General features: G+C 41.8%; 2 protein-coding genes across 3 annotated transcripts in view; both read right to left on the reverse strand.

Annotated features, from left to right (window-relative positions):
* Positions 1-11,235, reverse strand: part of KLHL3 (kelch like family member 3) — a 57,002-nt gene extending 45,767 nt beyond the window's left edge. The window contains exon 1 of one of the 2 annotated variants that reach the window (XM_007427461.3): positions 3,099-11,235. In XM_007427461.3, coding sequence (XP_007427523.1) covers positions 3,099-3,112 — 14 coding nt within the window. In that variant the 5' untranslated portion in view covers positions 3,113-11,235. Of the gene's footprint in view, positions 1-2,481; positions 3,021-3,098 lie in introns of those variants that run through there. The other variant, XM_088133790.1, reaches the window with a different exon arrangement.
* A 1,088-nt stretch (positions 11,236-12,323) lies between these two features.
* HNRNPA0 (heterogeneous nuclear ribonucleoprotein A0) lies at positions 12,324-14,853 on the reverse strand. The gene has a single exon (XM_088133793.1). It carries the CDS (start codon positions 13,755-13,757, stop codon positions 12,834-12,836), a length of 924 nt encoding a protein of 307 aa, XP_087989919.1. The 5' UTR covers positions 13,758-14,853; the 3' UTR covers positions 12,324-12,833.
* Between the last annotated feature and the right edge of the window lie 1,543 nt (positions 14,854-16,396).

Below are 16,396 nucleotides of genomic sequence, written 5' to 3' on the forward strand. Positions count from 1 at the left end.
TTACAATAAAAAATCCATAGTATAAAATTAAAAATTATAAAATAGAACAAAATCAAGCAATAATAAAAAACCAGTGGGATAATTTCCTCCTCCATAAGATCTCCACAACAATTCAGTTTTTAAAAGCTTAGGGAAAGCCAATAATCTGGGGGATCAATCTGATTTCCAGGAGACTGTTCCATGGCACACAGATGCCCTTCCCCACTCAGAAGCAGCACCTGTAAGTCTCAACCTATCATTCCAAGAAAGGTTTTAGGGTTTTTTAAGGCATGGCTCTATCTATCTAATCTATCTATCTAATCTATCTATTATTGTTCATTGTTCATTTTAATGTCTAATCTTTCCACAGCCCTGATCACCCTGGGGAGTCAGTTTGCCTCCTCTGTGTGTATGTGCGCCTTCAAGTCAGCTCTGACTCCTGGCGACTGCCTGGACCAGTCCCTGCAGTTTTCTTGGCAAGGTTTTTTTCAGAAGTGGTTTGCCATTGCCTCCTTCCTAGGGCTAAGAGAGAGTGGCTGGCCCAAGGTCACCCAGTGGGCTTTATGGCTAAGGCGGGACTAGCACTCACAGTCTCCCAGTTTCTAGCCTGGTGCCTTAACCACAACACCAAACTGGCTCTTCTGGTAAGTGGGAATTTTGTGATGGACTACATGTGTTAGGACAGTGGCCTTGAGTGCCCTAATCACATGCTTTTGAAATTCTAAATGTTCTCCTAAATGTTGCCTATTCCTGTGCTAAACCATGGTTTACTGCACCATAATTTGTCAAATAATCCACACCTGGCTGGGTTCACACACTGTACCTAATCACAAACTACACTTTGTAAGCCAAAAGAGTCTAAGTTTGCAAAATATACTGGGCCTAAAACATTATCATCCTTCTTTTGGCTTAGTGAATCAGGCCACTGAAAGAGAAAAAAGAAGGCCACATCTCACCCACTTTAATGAGGCTGATTCCCAAGTTACTGGACCCCAGCATTCAAATAACATCCGTAGCAGCGTTCCTTCCCATAACAAGAGCCGCAAAGGCAAGCAGTTGCTCTTCTATCTCAATGCACAGCAGTCTCCATGTGTTTTTTTCCTGAACAAGTCCAGTTAACAATGTAAAAAGGAAGTGCTTGACATATCCTGTTTTTCCAAGAAAGCAAGCTTTGAGTTTGCACTGGGGGAGGATGGCCACTGTTTCATCAATCTGAATTCTCTCATAGTGAGGGGAAAACACTTTTCTAATTACTGAGAAATAAGAATATAACTTCCCGCCATATTTCATGCACTACAGTTTATCATTCTTCTTAAGCACTGAATAGCATTGTAAGTAACATAAGTTCCCATGGCTGCGCACATCTACCCAAAAGTTTTGAATGCAGCCTCCAGACTCCCTCCAAAGGTGCAACATGATAGGGCACGTTAAATACAGAGGGAGTCATCATAAGAACAGCATTTCATTAAATTAAGTGTAATTAAATGTAAGCATAAATTACATCAAATTTAGTTATTGTTCTGGCCCCAGCAACCCTTTAGATTTACTTCTGGGTGCATAACTCATGGCCTCAGGTCCTAAAATTCATGCATTCTGGTATAGACTAGTCACCTTTTTATTAGATGTTCAAATTTCTTTTGCTTTTCCACCTGCCATCTTACAAGCCATAGCTAGTGTTGGCTTTGTTTTTGCAGTAATGTCTTTGTAAACATATTGTACTTTTCTTAGTTAAAATTTCTCAAAAACTTCCAGGTTAAGAAGATCCAAACTAAACATCAAGAAATGCCAAAGATCAAAAACAGAAGAAAAGTTACAGATTGGAAGACATCATTTGCCACTCAGTTGGAAACAAGGGTTCCGTTCTTCTCTTATATAATTAATTGCATAATTTGCTATCATTGAGCAGTGTGCAAACCAAGATCATTCACTGTGATGCACAATTGTATCAAGTCATACCTTATGATCATACAAATATCAGGGAGCCTCAAATGGATTACATCAAAACTTCACTTGGAAATCCACATAAGAAACTGCTCCCCACTTTGTAGCTAAGATTATTCAGTCAGCAACGACCATGATAAACCTCTCAAGGAGCAGCAGCAACTAGCATCCCACACTAAGAAGCAGATTGTGTGAATTTATCCGGTGTAGCTCTACAAAAATACAAACATGTTCCCATAGCAACGGCAAAGGCTCCCACTCACACATATTTCCTGCGGCTTGAGATTCATTAAACCCAAACAAGTTAACCTTTCACCTATGTAATTGCCGTGCCAGGGAACTAAGCAGGCATGTATATGTGGATTAAAAAGTGAATTGCAGAACAGCAGTGGAAAGAAGGAGGGGGAGGGGGAAGAGGAGCCAAAGGGAAAGGGGAGCTCATGTTCGAATCAGCAGGGCTGAATCTAATCACTGCTCTTGTATTTTACTGCCTGGCCGGTCAGGGTGGGATGTTCACCCGCAGGTCAAACACACCCATACACGCACGCACACACTCCTCACCTCACCATCTTTCCGGTAAGTGTATTGAAACTCCGAGCACGAAGTTAAAAGCTTTGCGCCGGCGAAAAGGAATCGGCTTCCCAAAATGACTACCGCTTGCAAAGGAGATACAAAAAATTCCGCGTCGAGGCTCCCCAGAGCAACGGAAGGAGAGAGGAAGACACTTTCAAAGAAGGGCCACTGGAGACAGGAAGTGTCTGTGTGTGTGTGGGGGGGGGTGGATTTGTAAAAGTGATGAAAGAGATTCGCAATGAATGAACCCTTGATTTACAAAAAAAAAAAGTCACACGGTGCAAACGCCACCGCCTCCCCTAAAAGGGGGGAAGATTCACCAGAGGGACCGTCTCCGAACGAGGGGCGGCGGTGGGGCAGCCTCCGGGGCCACGACGAATAAACAGACGCAAATAAACGGCGTCGCCCGGAGGTCACCGCAGCCAACTTTCGGGGGATGCTACTGAATCCGGCCAAGACATCTTCCGCCAGGCTTTCTCAGCCGGCGGCAGGAAGCCCGGAGCGCTCTGCCCACTGACCCCCCCCCACCCCCCCACGCAAGCAAAAAGGCGCCTGCCCTCTTCGCATCGCTTCGCAGAGCCACGCCGAGCGAGAGCCGCACAAACCTTTCGTCGTCCATTGTGCGCCGCCGGAGCGGAGCTGGAGCCCTGCTGCATGCGCCCTCGCCTCCTGCCCGCTCCTTCTCGAGCGCTGCCGCAGCGAACCGCTCGGCGCCCTGGTCTGGCTGGGCTCAGCTGGCCGCCTTCCTTCTCGCCCTTGCGCCGCTTCCTCTCGCGCCTAAAGCAACAGCGGCAGGTTAACTTTGCAGCAGCCAGGAGAACACTCCCTTCCCAGAGGTCCCCGCTGCCGCCGCCGCCGCCGCCGCCGCTACTCTGCCTCCAGTCTCGGCAGCCCACTCCCTTCTGCCTTTCTTCCTCCCGCTCCGAGCATGCGACTCGGTCTCCTGGCAACACCAGCTGTGCGGATAGGTACATTGCACCGCCCCGGCTGGTGCATTTGCACAGGGCATCTTTTTGGCGGGGATCTGCTCGTTTAAAAGGACCGACAAGGGGGACGAAGCACACGCAGCAAGGGCGGAAAAGGAAGGAAGCGTTTTTTGTCTTGTCCCCGTGGTTTATCCCCAGGAAGGGGACACTTGCTTTGGAATGCGCGTCCATTGCGTCCCGCTTAGTTGCATTTCTGTCTCACCCTATTCCAAAGCTCTAGGGCAGGCACTGGCAGTCTATTTAAAACATACGTTAAAAACTGCAGCTTTAAATTGGCGGCAGTCTTTGGAACAAATCTAGTTTTGGGAACCGGGAGGGATATTGCGTGTATCGTTAAGAAAAAATGGGCTGTATTGTGAGTGTAAAGATTAGCTTTACACACCCATTTTTCCTCTTGCTAGGTTGTGTGTTCAGCTTAACTGAAGGCAGGTAAATCACCTTTGAAATGCCAGCTGCATCCCAAACCCAGCAATCAAAATAGAGGCACCCTTGGGTTTGTGAGAGTCAGCACTGCATGCAGATTGTTAAATGCAGAGCATGGATTTGAAGGGGGAGGGGGGCTTTCTTTAGAAAATCATATCCTATTATTTCAGTTGTGAAGTACCAACTATCATTTCCATTCTCCATGCTCTTCCATACACACAACTTCCATTTCAGATAGATTGGCAGGGATAGGGGAGTAAAGAAAATAAATAGTTGGGCATGTGCATTTTAAGTTCATTTAAATCACAGCCTCACCATGACATAGAATCAAAATGAGGTTTGTAAACTATTTAATTCCTTTGTTCCCCAAGTGATATGAGATAGCAGTGATTAAATGCTATATGTTCAACTGAAATGATATGCCTTGCTGTACTTCAGGCTGGTTTAAAGCAATAGAACAGTTAACATCAAGAATGAAGATAGAGCAAAATCTTGCTTAAATATTTACTGAAAGCTTTGATCATAAATACAGGGAGTAAGGAAGATCGCTAGTTTGTATATGCTTTTCATATTCAATGCAAAGAATGCCAGCCCCAAATTTAGAGAAGGAAACTGTAGTTTAAAAGTGTTATTACAGTCCTTACATCTTGGTGTTCACTTGGCACACTCAACCCAGGTGCTTTTTTAAAAACTAATTTTCTGGATTCACACAATGTAGTGAGTCATAAATTAATCATCCCTAATCCCAGCTCATGTAGTTATTATATATTTGTGTATTTATTAGCTGAACAGCCATAAAACTAGAAAAGGTACAGCTAGTTACGGGCTCAATGTGGATGCAAAGCCAAAAAATTGACAAAGCCAAAAAATTTGACACAGCCAAAAAATTGACATTAACATAGTATGTCAGTGACTTTCATCACTGCAGTACTGGAACTGAAAAGACACATTGGGCATGCATTTTTATAGATTCCAAAAATGAGTTGCAATCTAGAGTTTGCAGCCAGCCAAACAAATGGGCTATTTTCACTGGTTTGGTTTTGTTTTTGTGCCTTTGAGTCGGTCTTCACTCCTGGCGACTGCCTGGACTAGTCCCTGCAGTTTTCTTGGCAATATTTTCAGATGTCATTTGCCATTACTGCCTTCTTCCTAGGGCTAAGAGTGACTGGCCCAAAGCCACCCAGCTGGCTTTGTGTCTAAAGCAGGACTAGAATTCACCATCTCCCAGTTTCTAGCCTTGTGCCTTAACCACTACAGGTAGTCCTCACTTACCAACCACTCATTCAGCAACTGAAATTACAATGGTGCTGAAAAAGGAGACTTATCAGTGGTCCTCAAAGCTGTGGCCATCACAGTGTCCCCCATGGTCACGATAGCAATTCAGGTGCTTGGTAACCAGTGCACATTCACATGGTTGTGGTATCCCATAGTCATGTGACTGCCATTTGTGACCTTCACAGCCAGCTTCTGACAAGCAAAGTCAATGGGGAAGCCAATAGGAAGTTGCAAGTCACAGTCACATTGTGCTTAACCTGTGGTGATTTAACAACTGCAGCTGGAACTGATATTAAGTCAGACACAGCCACATGACATTTCACCTTACAACTGCCTCACTTAGCGATGGAGTTGCGGGTCCCAATTGCAATTGGTGAGGACTACCTGTACACCATGGCCCTCACATGCCTAATCTCTTACTTCTCCCCTTGTTCTCTCCAACAAATGGCAGTTCATACCATGTCTGCTTGCTTACTTCTCACTAGATAGTTTTTGGAGGAATTTACACTTTCTCTCTGCCCAGGCAAATTTATTGTACAGTGGTACCTCGGGTCACGAACGCTTCTGTTCACGACCAATTCGGATCACGAACAGCACCGTTCGCAAAATTTTGCTTCCATTCGCAAACTCCGCATCAGGTGACGAACAGGATCCGCGGCCATTTTCCCTGCTGACACACGTGGTCATGGCTTCCTGTAGGGAGGGGGACTCTCCCTCCAAACAATAACCGCCTCCCCACCCACCTTCCTGTCCTCCACGCCTCAAGCAAGGTTAGCGTTCTCTCTTCATAGTGTACTGTACTTTGTGTCATATTTTTGTGGTTTAAAAAAAAAATACATATGGTTCAGAACTAATTAACCGTATCTACATTGAACCTTATGGGAAAATTTGATTCGGGTCGCGACCAAAATCGGTTGGCGACCAAATTCATAGAGGTCGGAACGGATTAACCATATTTACATTGAACCTTATGGGAAAATTTGATTCGGGTCACGACCAATTCGGGTCGCGACCAGAGTCGCGGAATGAATTAAGTTTGTGACCCGAGGTACCACTGTATTTTATACTTCTGCAACCTTCTGCTTTCTAGCCTTCTAACAGTTTTCTTGTATGTGGATCATGTCATTCTGGCAACACAGCAAGTGAATCAACCAAAATCACTATTGGTCTATAATGGAGTACATAGATAAAAATGTAAACCTTAGGATTTGCTAGATTCTGTCTTCCTATTATCTTTTATTCTTTTACTAAGGGAAGGTGACATACTGCAAACCAAGCATCAGCCCTCTAGCATCTTCATTTGCAAGAATGCCTCTGAGCACCACGTGCCCTAGAGACACACTTTAAAAATAATGGGAAATGAGCACAATCTAGTGCTTTGTTAGGAAATGTGCTCAACTGCCCAAAAAATAAAGGGAATGTGGGGTGGCAGGGAGCAATCTCACTTTTCTTGCAAAGGTTCACCGTTAACCGCCAGACCCTAACCATAAAAAGATCAGAGATATGTCTACCAGTATAAAATATTTACCTACCCTGGTATAAGCTCAAAGGTTATATGATCCTGACCAGACCTAAGTGTTCAATCACTTTTAATTTTCATTAACCTGTATGACATGAGATTTGGGCAGGGGGGGGGAGGAACTTTCATTATTGTAGTGAAACTCAGCATTAAAATTACCAATAGTCCAAATTTTCAGCAAATAAAAGCTTAGTACATATATGCCCTACTTTTATCACACTAGCTTCTGGTGTGTGTGTGGGGGGGGGTGATTTAGATAGAATAAAGCATTTTTTTTCCTAATGAGGTGGGTAGTAGAGATTTGTTCCTCTACATATTTTGTCAGACATTACAAAAATATCCTGCTCCTGCCTGCAGAAGCAGCTTTAAGCTGTTTTGCTGTTAGTATCTGCCCCAGCAGTCAGATAACATGTAATAATACTGAAGTCCAAATATTGAGTTTGGCCTATACAAGCACATAATAAAATCTATAAAGCAGAACAGGCTATAGGTCAAGCTGATTTACTCCATTTTTTGTGCGTAATATTGGATTTTGAAAATAGATTGCTACTGCTAATGGACAACTGAAATCGTGATTTACTGAAATTGTCTCCATATTGTCTTGCTGTATTAACTTCCAGCATTAGAAACTGGTTAAATTATATTGCACTAAAAATAATTAAGTTATCCAAGCATTCACAATATTTAGTACAATAGTTGAAGACTTGACAATCACCATCCTGTGTTATAAGTTGCCTTTATATAGTGTAATCATGTTTTCTAATACATTTACATTTTTTTAGTAAAACAGCTTATATGAATTCCTTTGCAGGAACCTTAGATTGACCAAGTTGCTTCCTTTAAAAAAAAAAACCCATTGCCTGCAGATTTAGATTCTATATAAATCACTCTGATAGTAAACCAAATGACTCTTTAAATTATTCCATGTACAGTTGCATGCAAGTTTAGGTACCCTAGTCAAATTGTTTCAGTGAATCCCTAGCAAGATGAAAGCCAATACCTCTATAAAGTACATAGTTAAGCAAATCATTCTGCAAATTTGAATGCATTAATACTGTATTTAGATGAATGTTTCAGGTTCAGTTAATAGTACATCAGGTGCAAAGGTTTGGACACCCTTTCAGTCAATACTTTGTAACACTTTCTTGGCAGAAATAACAGCTTCCAATGTTTCTGGTAGCCAGGTAAGCTGCAGTACCTGGGAGGAGAGGGAAGAGTTTAAAAAAAAAAATCAAGATGGCAGTTACACTAACACGATTAAAGCCACACCTTTTTTAATGCTTTGTCACACATATACACTAAATAATAGGGCTTCAATAGGTCTGCTGCAACCATCTTGACTTTTTAATCTTCTTCACACACAGAGATGTCACAGCATCTAAGTCTTTCTGTACTTGCTTTGGAATTTTCCCCCCCTCTTCCTTCCAGAAGTGTTCTCCCTCAGAAATATTCTTAAGTGCATGAGATCTCCCCACTGAATGTTAGTAATATCCAAACTCGGGACTGTGAAGGCCATTCCAAAACCATTTCTTTGTATTTCACGGTTGATTTGGATGTATGTTTCAGATAATATCAAACTTTTTTTGGCTTCAATTTTCTTCACTCGATAGCGTTCACATTTACAGAAGTGTTGTGTTTGTACTATTTAGAGGTTGTGTCAGCTTTTCACTTAGGGATTGAGATATAATATGACCAAAGGGTGCCTGAACTTTAGAATGCAACTGTATGAACAAGCACCAATCAGACTATTACCCCAAACTTCTGAGATGCAGAATCACTTAATTCAACTGAAAACACTGTAACACCATAAACAAGCACTCATGGGATTTTGAGCAATTAAACTGCCAACCTCGTGAATGCCCTCTGAGGACATCAGGTATAATGGATCTGAAACTGAAAGGTCTAAAAATACTAAAAGCTAATATCATACATAATGAATAGTTCAAAGATACAACTGCACATCACATAATGTATATGTAAGTTTTAAGTAGGATTCTTCACTTAATTTCTGAACTTAAACTGTACCTTTCAAGATGCCATGACAGGATGCTGAAATTACATCATCTTGTGTGGAATGTGTCACAATGTACTGTTAATAAAAACCTTTTTTGCATAACTCATTGGTTAGGAAACTTAAGGTCTCTCTCTCCCATTCATACACACATACAGAATACTAATTTGGGATTTCAAGCTAGAATAAAAAAGACTGGTTCCATGGCTGACCAGTCTGCTAATACAGACAAGGGTCTAGAACCGCAGAAACATTATGTTCAGAGATTATAAAGGTACATAGAATTTAGACACATAAGGCATTTCAATCTGGTATCTTTATAGTTTAATTATGCTTGCAGCACAGCCTTACCCAACCTTCTGCCTTCAAATATGTTGGATTTTGGCTCTGAGAAATCACTGGAGCTTAAGTCCACAACATCTGGAGTACTAATCTGGGAAAAGGATGCTGTGCATATTTTCTCAACAGAGCTTTAATATAAAATAATACAGAGAAAGCAAACATAATAAATAAAGCATAATGTTGTTCTTCATTCACCAGATAGACATAACAGCCATGGGCCTAAAAATAAAATTATTAAGGTTAAGATTGGCAAATTTATTTCAACATCACCAGGCTTATCTTCCATAAGGTCAACAGTTCAAATTTATGAGTAATAAAGACACAGCCCTCATTTCAGTGAACGCTGCATGCATGTTGAACAAGCTAAACCTCTTATCCTGGAACACTTTCAAAAAGAATTAAGCAAGGAGTCCTTGGATTCTATGATACTGTTCACATACTAACAAAAAAGTTTTAGGCAAGCTATAATTCTTAGACTTGTCACTATTAATACCAAATTTTGGTCTTCAATGTTCTATAGTTACCTCATTCTTTCATAAAGTAAAATATTAAGGTAATCTGCTTCTTGCATCCAATACAAAACAAGGTAGGTTTATATAATTAGAACATTATATGCAATAAAATACAGCATTGTAGCTTCAGATAGTGCAGTTTAAATTTATGATTTGTTAAAACTTTTAAAGTCTTTGTTAATCTTTATAATACTCAAGAGTAAGCTACAATGTATGAAAGCTGGCACATACTGCGCCTGTCATAAGAAAATAGACCAAATTAGAAGATATATTGATCTAACCAAATAGTAATGAACAGTATGATTGAATCATGGTACATATTTCCACATACATAGGTAAGTTTTATACATTCAGGACTCAAGAACATTTCCTGCTAGTAATCAACCTCAATGTGGGCACTTAGCATCTGTTATTTAAGAACCACTATGTATGAAAAGTTTGCAGTTCATTGTATGAGACTATTACCTCACAGAAGATTTGAAGGGTCATAATTATATCGGAGGACAGCACCATAGGCAATATACAACTGTTTTTGCTATAATAATAAACAGTGGTTTATCACCATGATGTGTTTTTGGAAAACAGAAAAGTATTATAAGCAGCAATTAAATTTTAATGTCCAAGAAAGTACCCCGCAAAGGTCTGCACATAACACTTTATAAGAACATCACTGCATATCTTTACCAAAGCTGTTAATACAAGCAGTTTGTATTCACCCCTTAAGGGGGAGTATCCACATACATTACTGAGAACTGTGTACAGTCCTAGCTCTTTTAGACAAACATACTCAGATGTAAAAGAAATGTAACTCTAATGCTGAAGATAAAGAAAATTATGCAACTCACCACACAGGTATTTGAAAAAGACAACGCAATTAATTTCTCATTGGATTTCTTTTTAACACTTAATTTTTAGCATAATCAACCTTCCCTTGTATCAAGCCCAGAATAAAGCATATACTTTTTTAAGGGCCTGAAAAGTCAGAAATAAAGTTAGTTACTATATAAATTATAGCTACAAGGCAAATAGAAGCCACACAGTATTTGTTCTAGGCAACGATAACAGTCCCAGAGATCTGACTTATGAGGTACCTTATCTTCCCCCAAAGGATAAAGGCACCAGTAAATCACTAAAATTTAATGATATTAGAAAACCAGAACACTTTATTCAACATGGTTAAGCCACCTACTCCAAGTCCCAACTTGCTTCAAACTGCTTTAACCCAAGATTTTTGGACAGCATAACTTTTTAAAACACCAATTAAGATTTTTTCATATTATTTTTTAAATTTAAAACAATTGAACATATTGATGGATAAAATCTGTGTACAGTCCCAGATCAATTAGAATTTTGCTATATGCTTGTGTACAACAAAGCTGCAAATAATTTAGTGAATTTCCACATTACACTAACCACTATTTATTGTACAAGCCAAATGGATAACTGTATACATAACATGTGTAGGGCATCAAATAGAAAGCCAATTTGTGAGTTAATTTAATAACTGAACATCTAGAGTAAACAATGACATTAATAAAAATGTATGCTTGAAGACACATCAGGCTATTCATTCAGTAGCTAGCTCCTATCTTCAACCATGACTATCACCTATTAGAAATTATTAATCTACTGGGTCAAATAAGCTTTTAAATATCACCTAGTTTTGACTTTAAGACCTTAGTGCTATGTAAAATTTTGATTTAGCAAATGTTGAAATATAAAGCAGCTCAAGTAAAGTCATAATACTTTGGTTGAAATCTAAATAGTTAAAAACCATGAACATTTTAGCCATTTCATACATACTCACTGAAGCATGTGAAGAATTCAATTCTTTATTTGCAATATTCATAACTATTCTATATTTCTATTCAGGAAGTCAGTTTCTCTCTAGAACATTGTTAATAGAACAACAAACGTTAATTCTACTGTGTGAAAGGGCTACAAATACATCAAGCAGACTACAGAAAGTTTGATTTACAATTGGCCTAAGTTACTGGCTCATTTATTGTTCACCGAGCACAAAATTTAAAAATTGAATACTTAAACTGATCAAGAATTTTACTTTCTTGTATTTTAATGTGTCATTTCAGCCAATGCATTTTATTGGCATGTTAGTTTAATCCTTGCCATCTAAAAATCTAATGGTCTACAAGTCTGAGAGCCAATTTGTTCTCTTTTAGTAAAACTTACACAAAGGTCAACTAGTCTGCCAGCAGATGGCACTCTATTTAATACTTGGCTTCTTTAATAAGAACAATTAAGATAGTATCCAGTTGAAATGACTTCACTATGCAAACAAAGTACTTATTAGAAGGGAAAGCATTCTCCCCTGTAAAAATGGATTGTTACAGACAAGCCAATAAATAACACAATGTGAAACTGAAAAATCTGAAATTTTGAACATGTATATAAAAAAGCACATGCTTTAAATGTGTTAGAACATTTTTTACGGATAACTCCCTATACAAAAGAACAGACCAACTGTATGTGCAAGGCAACTGCCCAATTGCAAAACTGTGGATGTAGAATAAGGTATTTTAACCAACTTCATCCACCAAGACATTTCAAAAACTGGCACAAAATCTTTAGTAGTAAGAAAACCAATGTAGTGGGGCAGCAAAAGAGTTGAGCACTTTACTTGAAATAAAGCGATTTTTTTTTCCTAACACATGTAGCTACTCGAGAAGAAATACTTTCTCTGACTTAACAAACTTTTGTTTGAAATGTACGGAATGAAACCTAGGAAAAAAGACATGTAAAGGTCAATGAACACAATGATTTATTTAAAAAATAAAAATGTAAAAACGATTTAACCCCTTTTACAGCCATGGAATCAGAGTAATTTTGTAGAAAAAAATTGTGTAGATATTCCAAGTCCTTACAAAGTTAATTCCCCTTTCCCTCCCAAGTTTTACTTCAGAATCATGACTTTCCCTCCCAACCCCAAATAAACCAAAATTAAAACAATATCTTGTTCCTAGTATAAAAAACGACTAATGTCCAAGCAATAAAAAAATAGAGTCCATCAATGACTAACACAAAATCGTTGTGTGAAAGACCCAGTACATCTTCAGAAAGTGACACAGGCAGCAGAGCGACCCCATCAGGAATATTCGAGATCTGCTTCGCATCACTGGAACCTTTTGTATGAAGGTGCCTTTAGGCGAAGAGTAGGGGAAGTATTGAAAACCTGGCCTGGCCCGGTACAAACGGAGAGCATACTCCATGCAGACAAAACTGACATCCCCAGAAGGATCGGTGGGAATTCCCGCTTAGAAAGAGCCGCCTCCATAACCTCCCCCGCCATAACCGCCTCTGTATGGTCCACTGTTACTGCGGGGCCCCCAGCTGCCGCCCCCGCCTCCACCCGCACCGCCGCTCTTCATAGGGCCGTAGGAGGATTGGTGCTGGCTGTAGCTGCCGAAGCCGCCGTACCCGTTGCCATAGTCGCCGCCGCTGCCACCTCCGCCGTAAGAGCCGCCACCATACGAGCCGTAGCCCCCGCCGCCACCGTAGCCTCCGTAACTGTTATAGCCGCCGCCGCCGCCGCCGCCTTTGGAGAGCCCGTTGTGGTCCCGATTACCGGCTCCTCCACCTCCGCCCCTTCCTCTTCCCCGTCCGCCCCAGCTCGACCTGGAAGAGCCCCCGCCTCCTGCCTGGATGTCTTCCCTCGGCACGGCCTTCTTGACCTCCACCCGGTGGCCCTGGATGGGGTGAAATTTGACCACTGCCGCCTTGTCAGCGGCGTCGTGGTTCTGGAAGTAGACGAAGCCGAAGCCCCGCTTCTTGCCGCTCTGCTTGTTGGAGATGATCTCGGCCTTTTCCACGGGGCCGAACTGGCTGAAGTGCTCCACCAGGTCGTTCTCCCCCAAGTCCCCCTTGAGGCCCCCGACGAACAGTTTCTTCACTTTCGCGTGGGCGCCGGGCCGGGCCGAGTCCTCGCGGGAGACAGCCCGCTTCAGCTCCACCACGTTGCCGTCGACAGCGTGCGGGGAGGCAGCCATGGCGGCATCGGCTTCCTCCACGGCCGAGTAAGTGACGAAGCCGAAGCATCGGGAGCGCTTGGTCTGCGGATTGAGCACAACCACGCAGTCGGTCAGGGTCCCGTAGGCCTCGAAGTATTCTCGGAGCCCAGCTTCCGTCGTCTGCACATTCAGGCCGCCAATGAACAGCTTACAAAGCTGGGAGTTCTCCATGCCGGAGCCGCGGCCGTCACACGCCTCCTCGCTGCTACTGCTGCCGCCGGTAGGGGGCAGCTGCCGCCGGACAAAGATCGACAGGCGTTACGAGGCAATGTTCGTCGCGGGACAGGTCGGCCCAGTTCCACCGGCAGAGAACGGGGAAAGGGGGTGGGGAAAGGAAACGTACAAAATGGCGGCGGCGGCTTCTACTCCTCCTCAGGCGCGCTCGCAACCGGCCACTGGTGCCCACACACAAAGGAAACGCCAAAGGGCCCGCCTTCCGTGGCAGCGCGAGACACACCTCCTTTCCTAGAGTGCCGATTGAGCCAACAACCCTCCGCCATTGCCTTTTACGTCACGCTACTGAATGATAGACCCCAAAGCCAATCACTTTGCCTATCGGAGCGACGGGGCGCGTTTTAAAAAGTACGAGGCGGAGAGAGTCCTTAAGTGACGTCCGAAAGAGCCTATCACATTCTGGTTTAGGCAGCCGCGCATCAAACAGGCGGTTACGCACCGAGCCGAAGTCCGAAGGAGACAAAAGTTACGCCGATACGCCCATGGCCAAAGGCATCAGCCAATAAGCGATCCCCCTTGTAAGCGCGCGCTTTCTATCGTGGATCTCCCTCCTCCCTTGGGAGGGGTTGATAGCGCAATGAAGATAACGAGGTTTATTTGAAAGATTGAGCTCGTTTGGCCGTTATCCGGCGCCGCGTTCTACATCTCCCTGGGCTCCTTCCGAGCAAGATTTATGAGGTGATCCTCGAGTGGGAGAGCACTTAAGCACAAATAAAAGAGCGAAGGCAGATGCATTGACCAAAGAATCCATATTAAGGCCGTGCCTTTATTAAGATAGCTAAAGATACATACCATAGCATACAGCTTTCGTTCAGTTTTCCCGAAAAAAATAAATTTCTGAGGGAAAAAATGGCGGGAGGGATATAGCTGGATCTTTCCCAGCTGGAGCGTGGTAAAATTTGACAAGCGTACAAATTCTCTCCGAAGGGTATAGAAATAATCTTAAAATTGTACCAAAGAAGTATACTGTAGGATTCATTATAAAAATGCAGCTGCTACCTGATTATACTTACCTTCCATTCCAGTCAATCATGTTGAGAAATATAGGTAACTATAGATAACAATAAATGTTTAACTTGCACATTTATAATTTATCTAAATTAGTAGAAAGATTAGCCTGTGTGTTAATAGTGAGGAAAATTTCTTGTTCACAACAACAATTTTATCTTCTGTGTATCCATTACACATAAAGTAGATAAATTCCAATGTGCCCTCAATAAAGAACTGTTTATTTATTTTATTTGTATACTGCCAAATTTTCTGACTCTCATGGTGGCTTACAACACTAAAACCATAGAAACTCAAGGAAACTTCAAATTTACAATGCAGTATCAGACCAGAAAAATCATTCAGCACAGGAAAAAAGCCCACACAAAATAATATTCATGGTGTCAACTAATCAATTCCTAAATACCCTGCAGAAGAACTCCATCTTATTTATTTGTCAAATTTGTATGGCTGCCCATCTCACATGAAGTGACTCTAAAAGGTGTAATCTTAATCAATTTCAAGAAGGCAATTAGTGAAAGAGCCAGTCTAGCTTCTGAGAGAAAGCTGGTCTACAGCATAGTATTGTACTGTAACTAGCCCCAGCCTTCCTCACTTCACAAAAATGGGATGCCACCAGCATTTTCTCCTGGTAGGATCACTAAGCAGGTCAGTTTTGGTTGAAGCAGGTGGTCTTGTAGGGATCTAAGGTGCCGAGGTATAAAGGATAAAAGGGTAGATCTAATGTCCTACATATCCAAATTACAGCACAATTGCTCTGATACAAAGATGAGGTCTAACATGTTTGCCAGATGTACAGGCAGTTTCCGGGTTAAGAGCGAGTTCTGTTCGTAACTCTGTCTTTGACTCGAATTTGCATGAAAGTTGGAACTCATACTTACGAACGGACTGCCTATTACTAAAAATGGTGGATGGCGTTGTCCTTCCTTGAGCCAACAAACCACTGAAGCCATGCAATACTTTCAGGAACCACTGAAAACAGGCTGTATATTAAAAAAGTGCAGCTTCAGCAGTTCCTGAAAGCATTGCGTGGCTTCAGTGGTTTGTCGGCTCAAGGAAGAACAATGCCATCCGCTATCTTTAGTAATAGGCAACCCATTCAAATCTAGGGATTGTCCTTAAGTCAGACATTCTTAACCAGGGACTGACTGTATAGGGCCAGGGATTATTTGGAAGAAGCTAATATTGGCCTTTAACTGCCTAATGTTCCCCAGCCCAGTCCCCATTACCTTTTGTTAATTTAATGATACACTTAAATCATGTTTTTCTCCACTTAAATCATGTTTTTCCTTGTAACCATTTTGACTTCACACAGTTTGTGAAGGAAGAAGTATGTGACTTTGTTTCCTTCACCTCTCTTCCCAACAGTTATTGTCATGGCTTATTTGGGGTTCAGGATGAATGCAGAAGACAAATATCCTGAGCAGAAGCAAGAACATGTCCAGAGGCATCCACAAAATTCAATGGTTTTGTCAAAATAACAAAATAAGCATTGCAACGCAAAATCTGTCCCTTATGTACATGTTTGTAACATTACAATGCACATACAAAAGGAGCAAAGCTTCCAT

The sequence above is a fragment of the Python bivittatus genome, unplaced genomic scaffold (genome assembly GCF_059951505.1).
Source record: "Python bivittatus isolate LINGU-HERP-01145 unplaced genomic scaffold, Pbiv_v1 ctg000080_np1212, whole genome shotgun sequence".
NCBI classification, from domain to species: Eukaryota; Metazoa; Chordata; class Lepidosauria; order Squamata; family Pythonidae; genus Python; species Python bivittatus.

Coding starts and splice junctions, on each gene's coding strand:
- HNRNPA0 (XM_088133793.1), bottom strand. CDS start 13,757: ATGGAGAACTCCCAGCTTTGTAAGCTGTTCATTGGCGGCCTGAATGTG.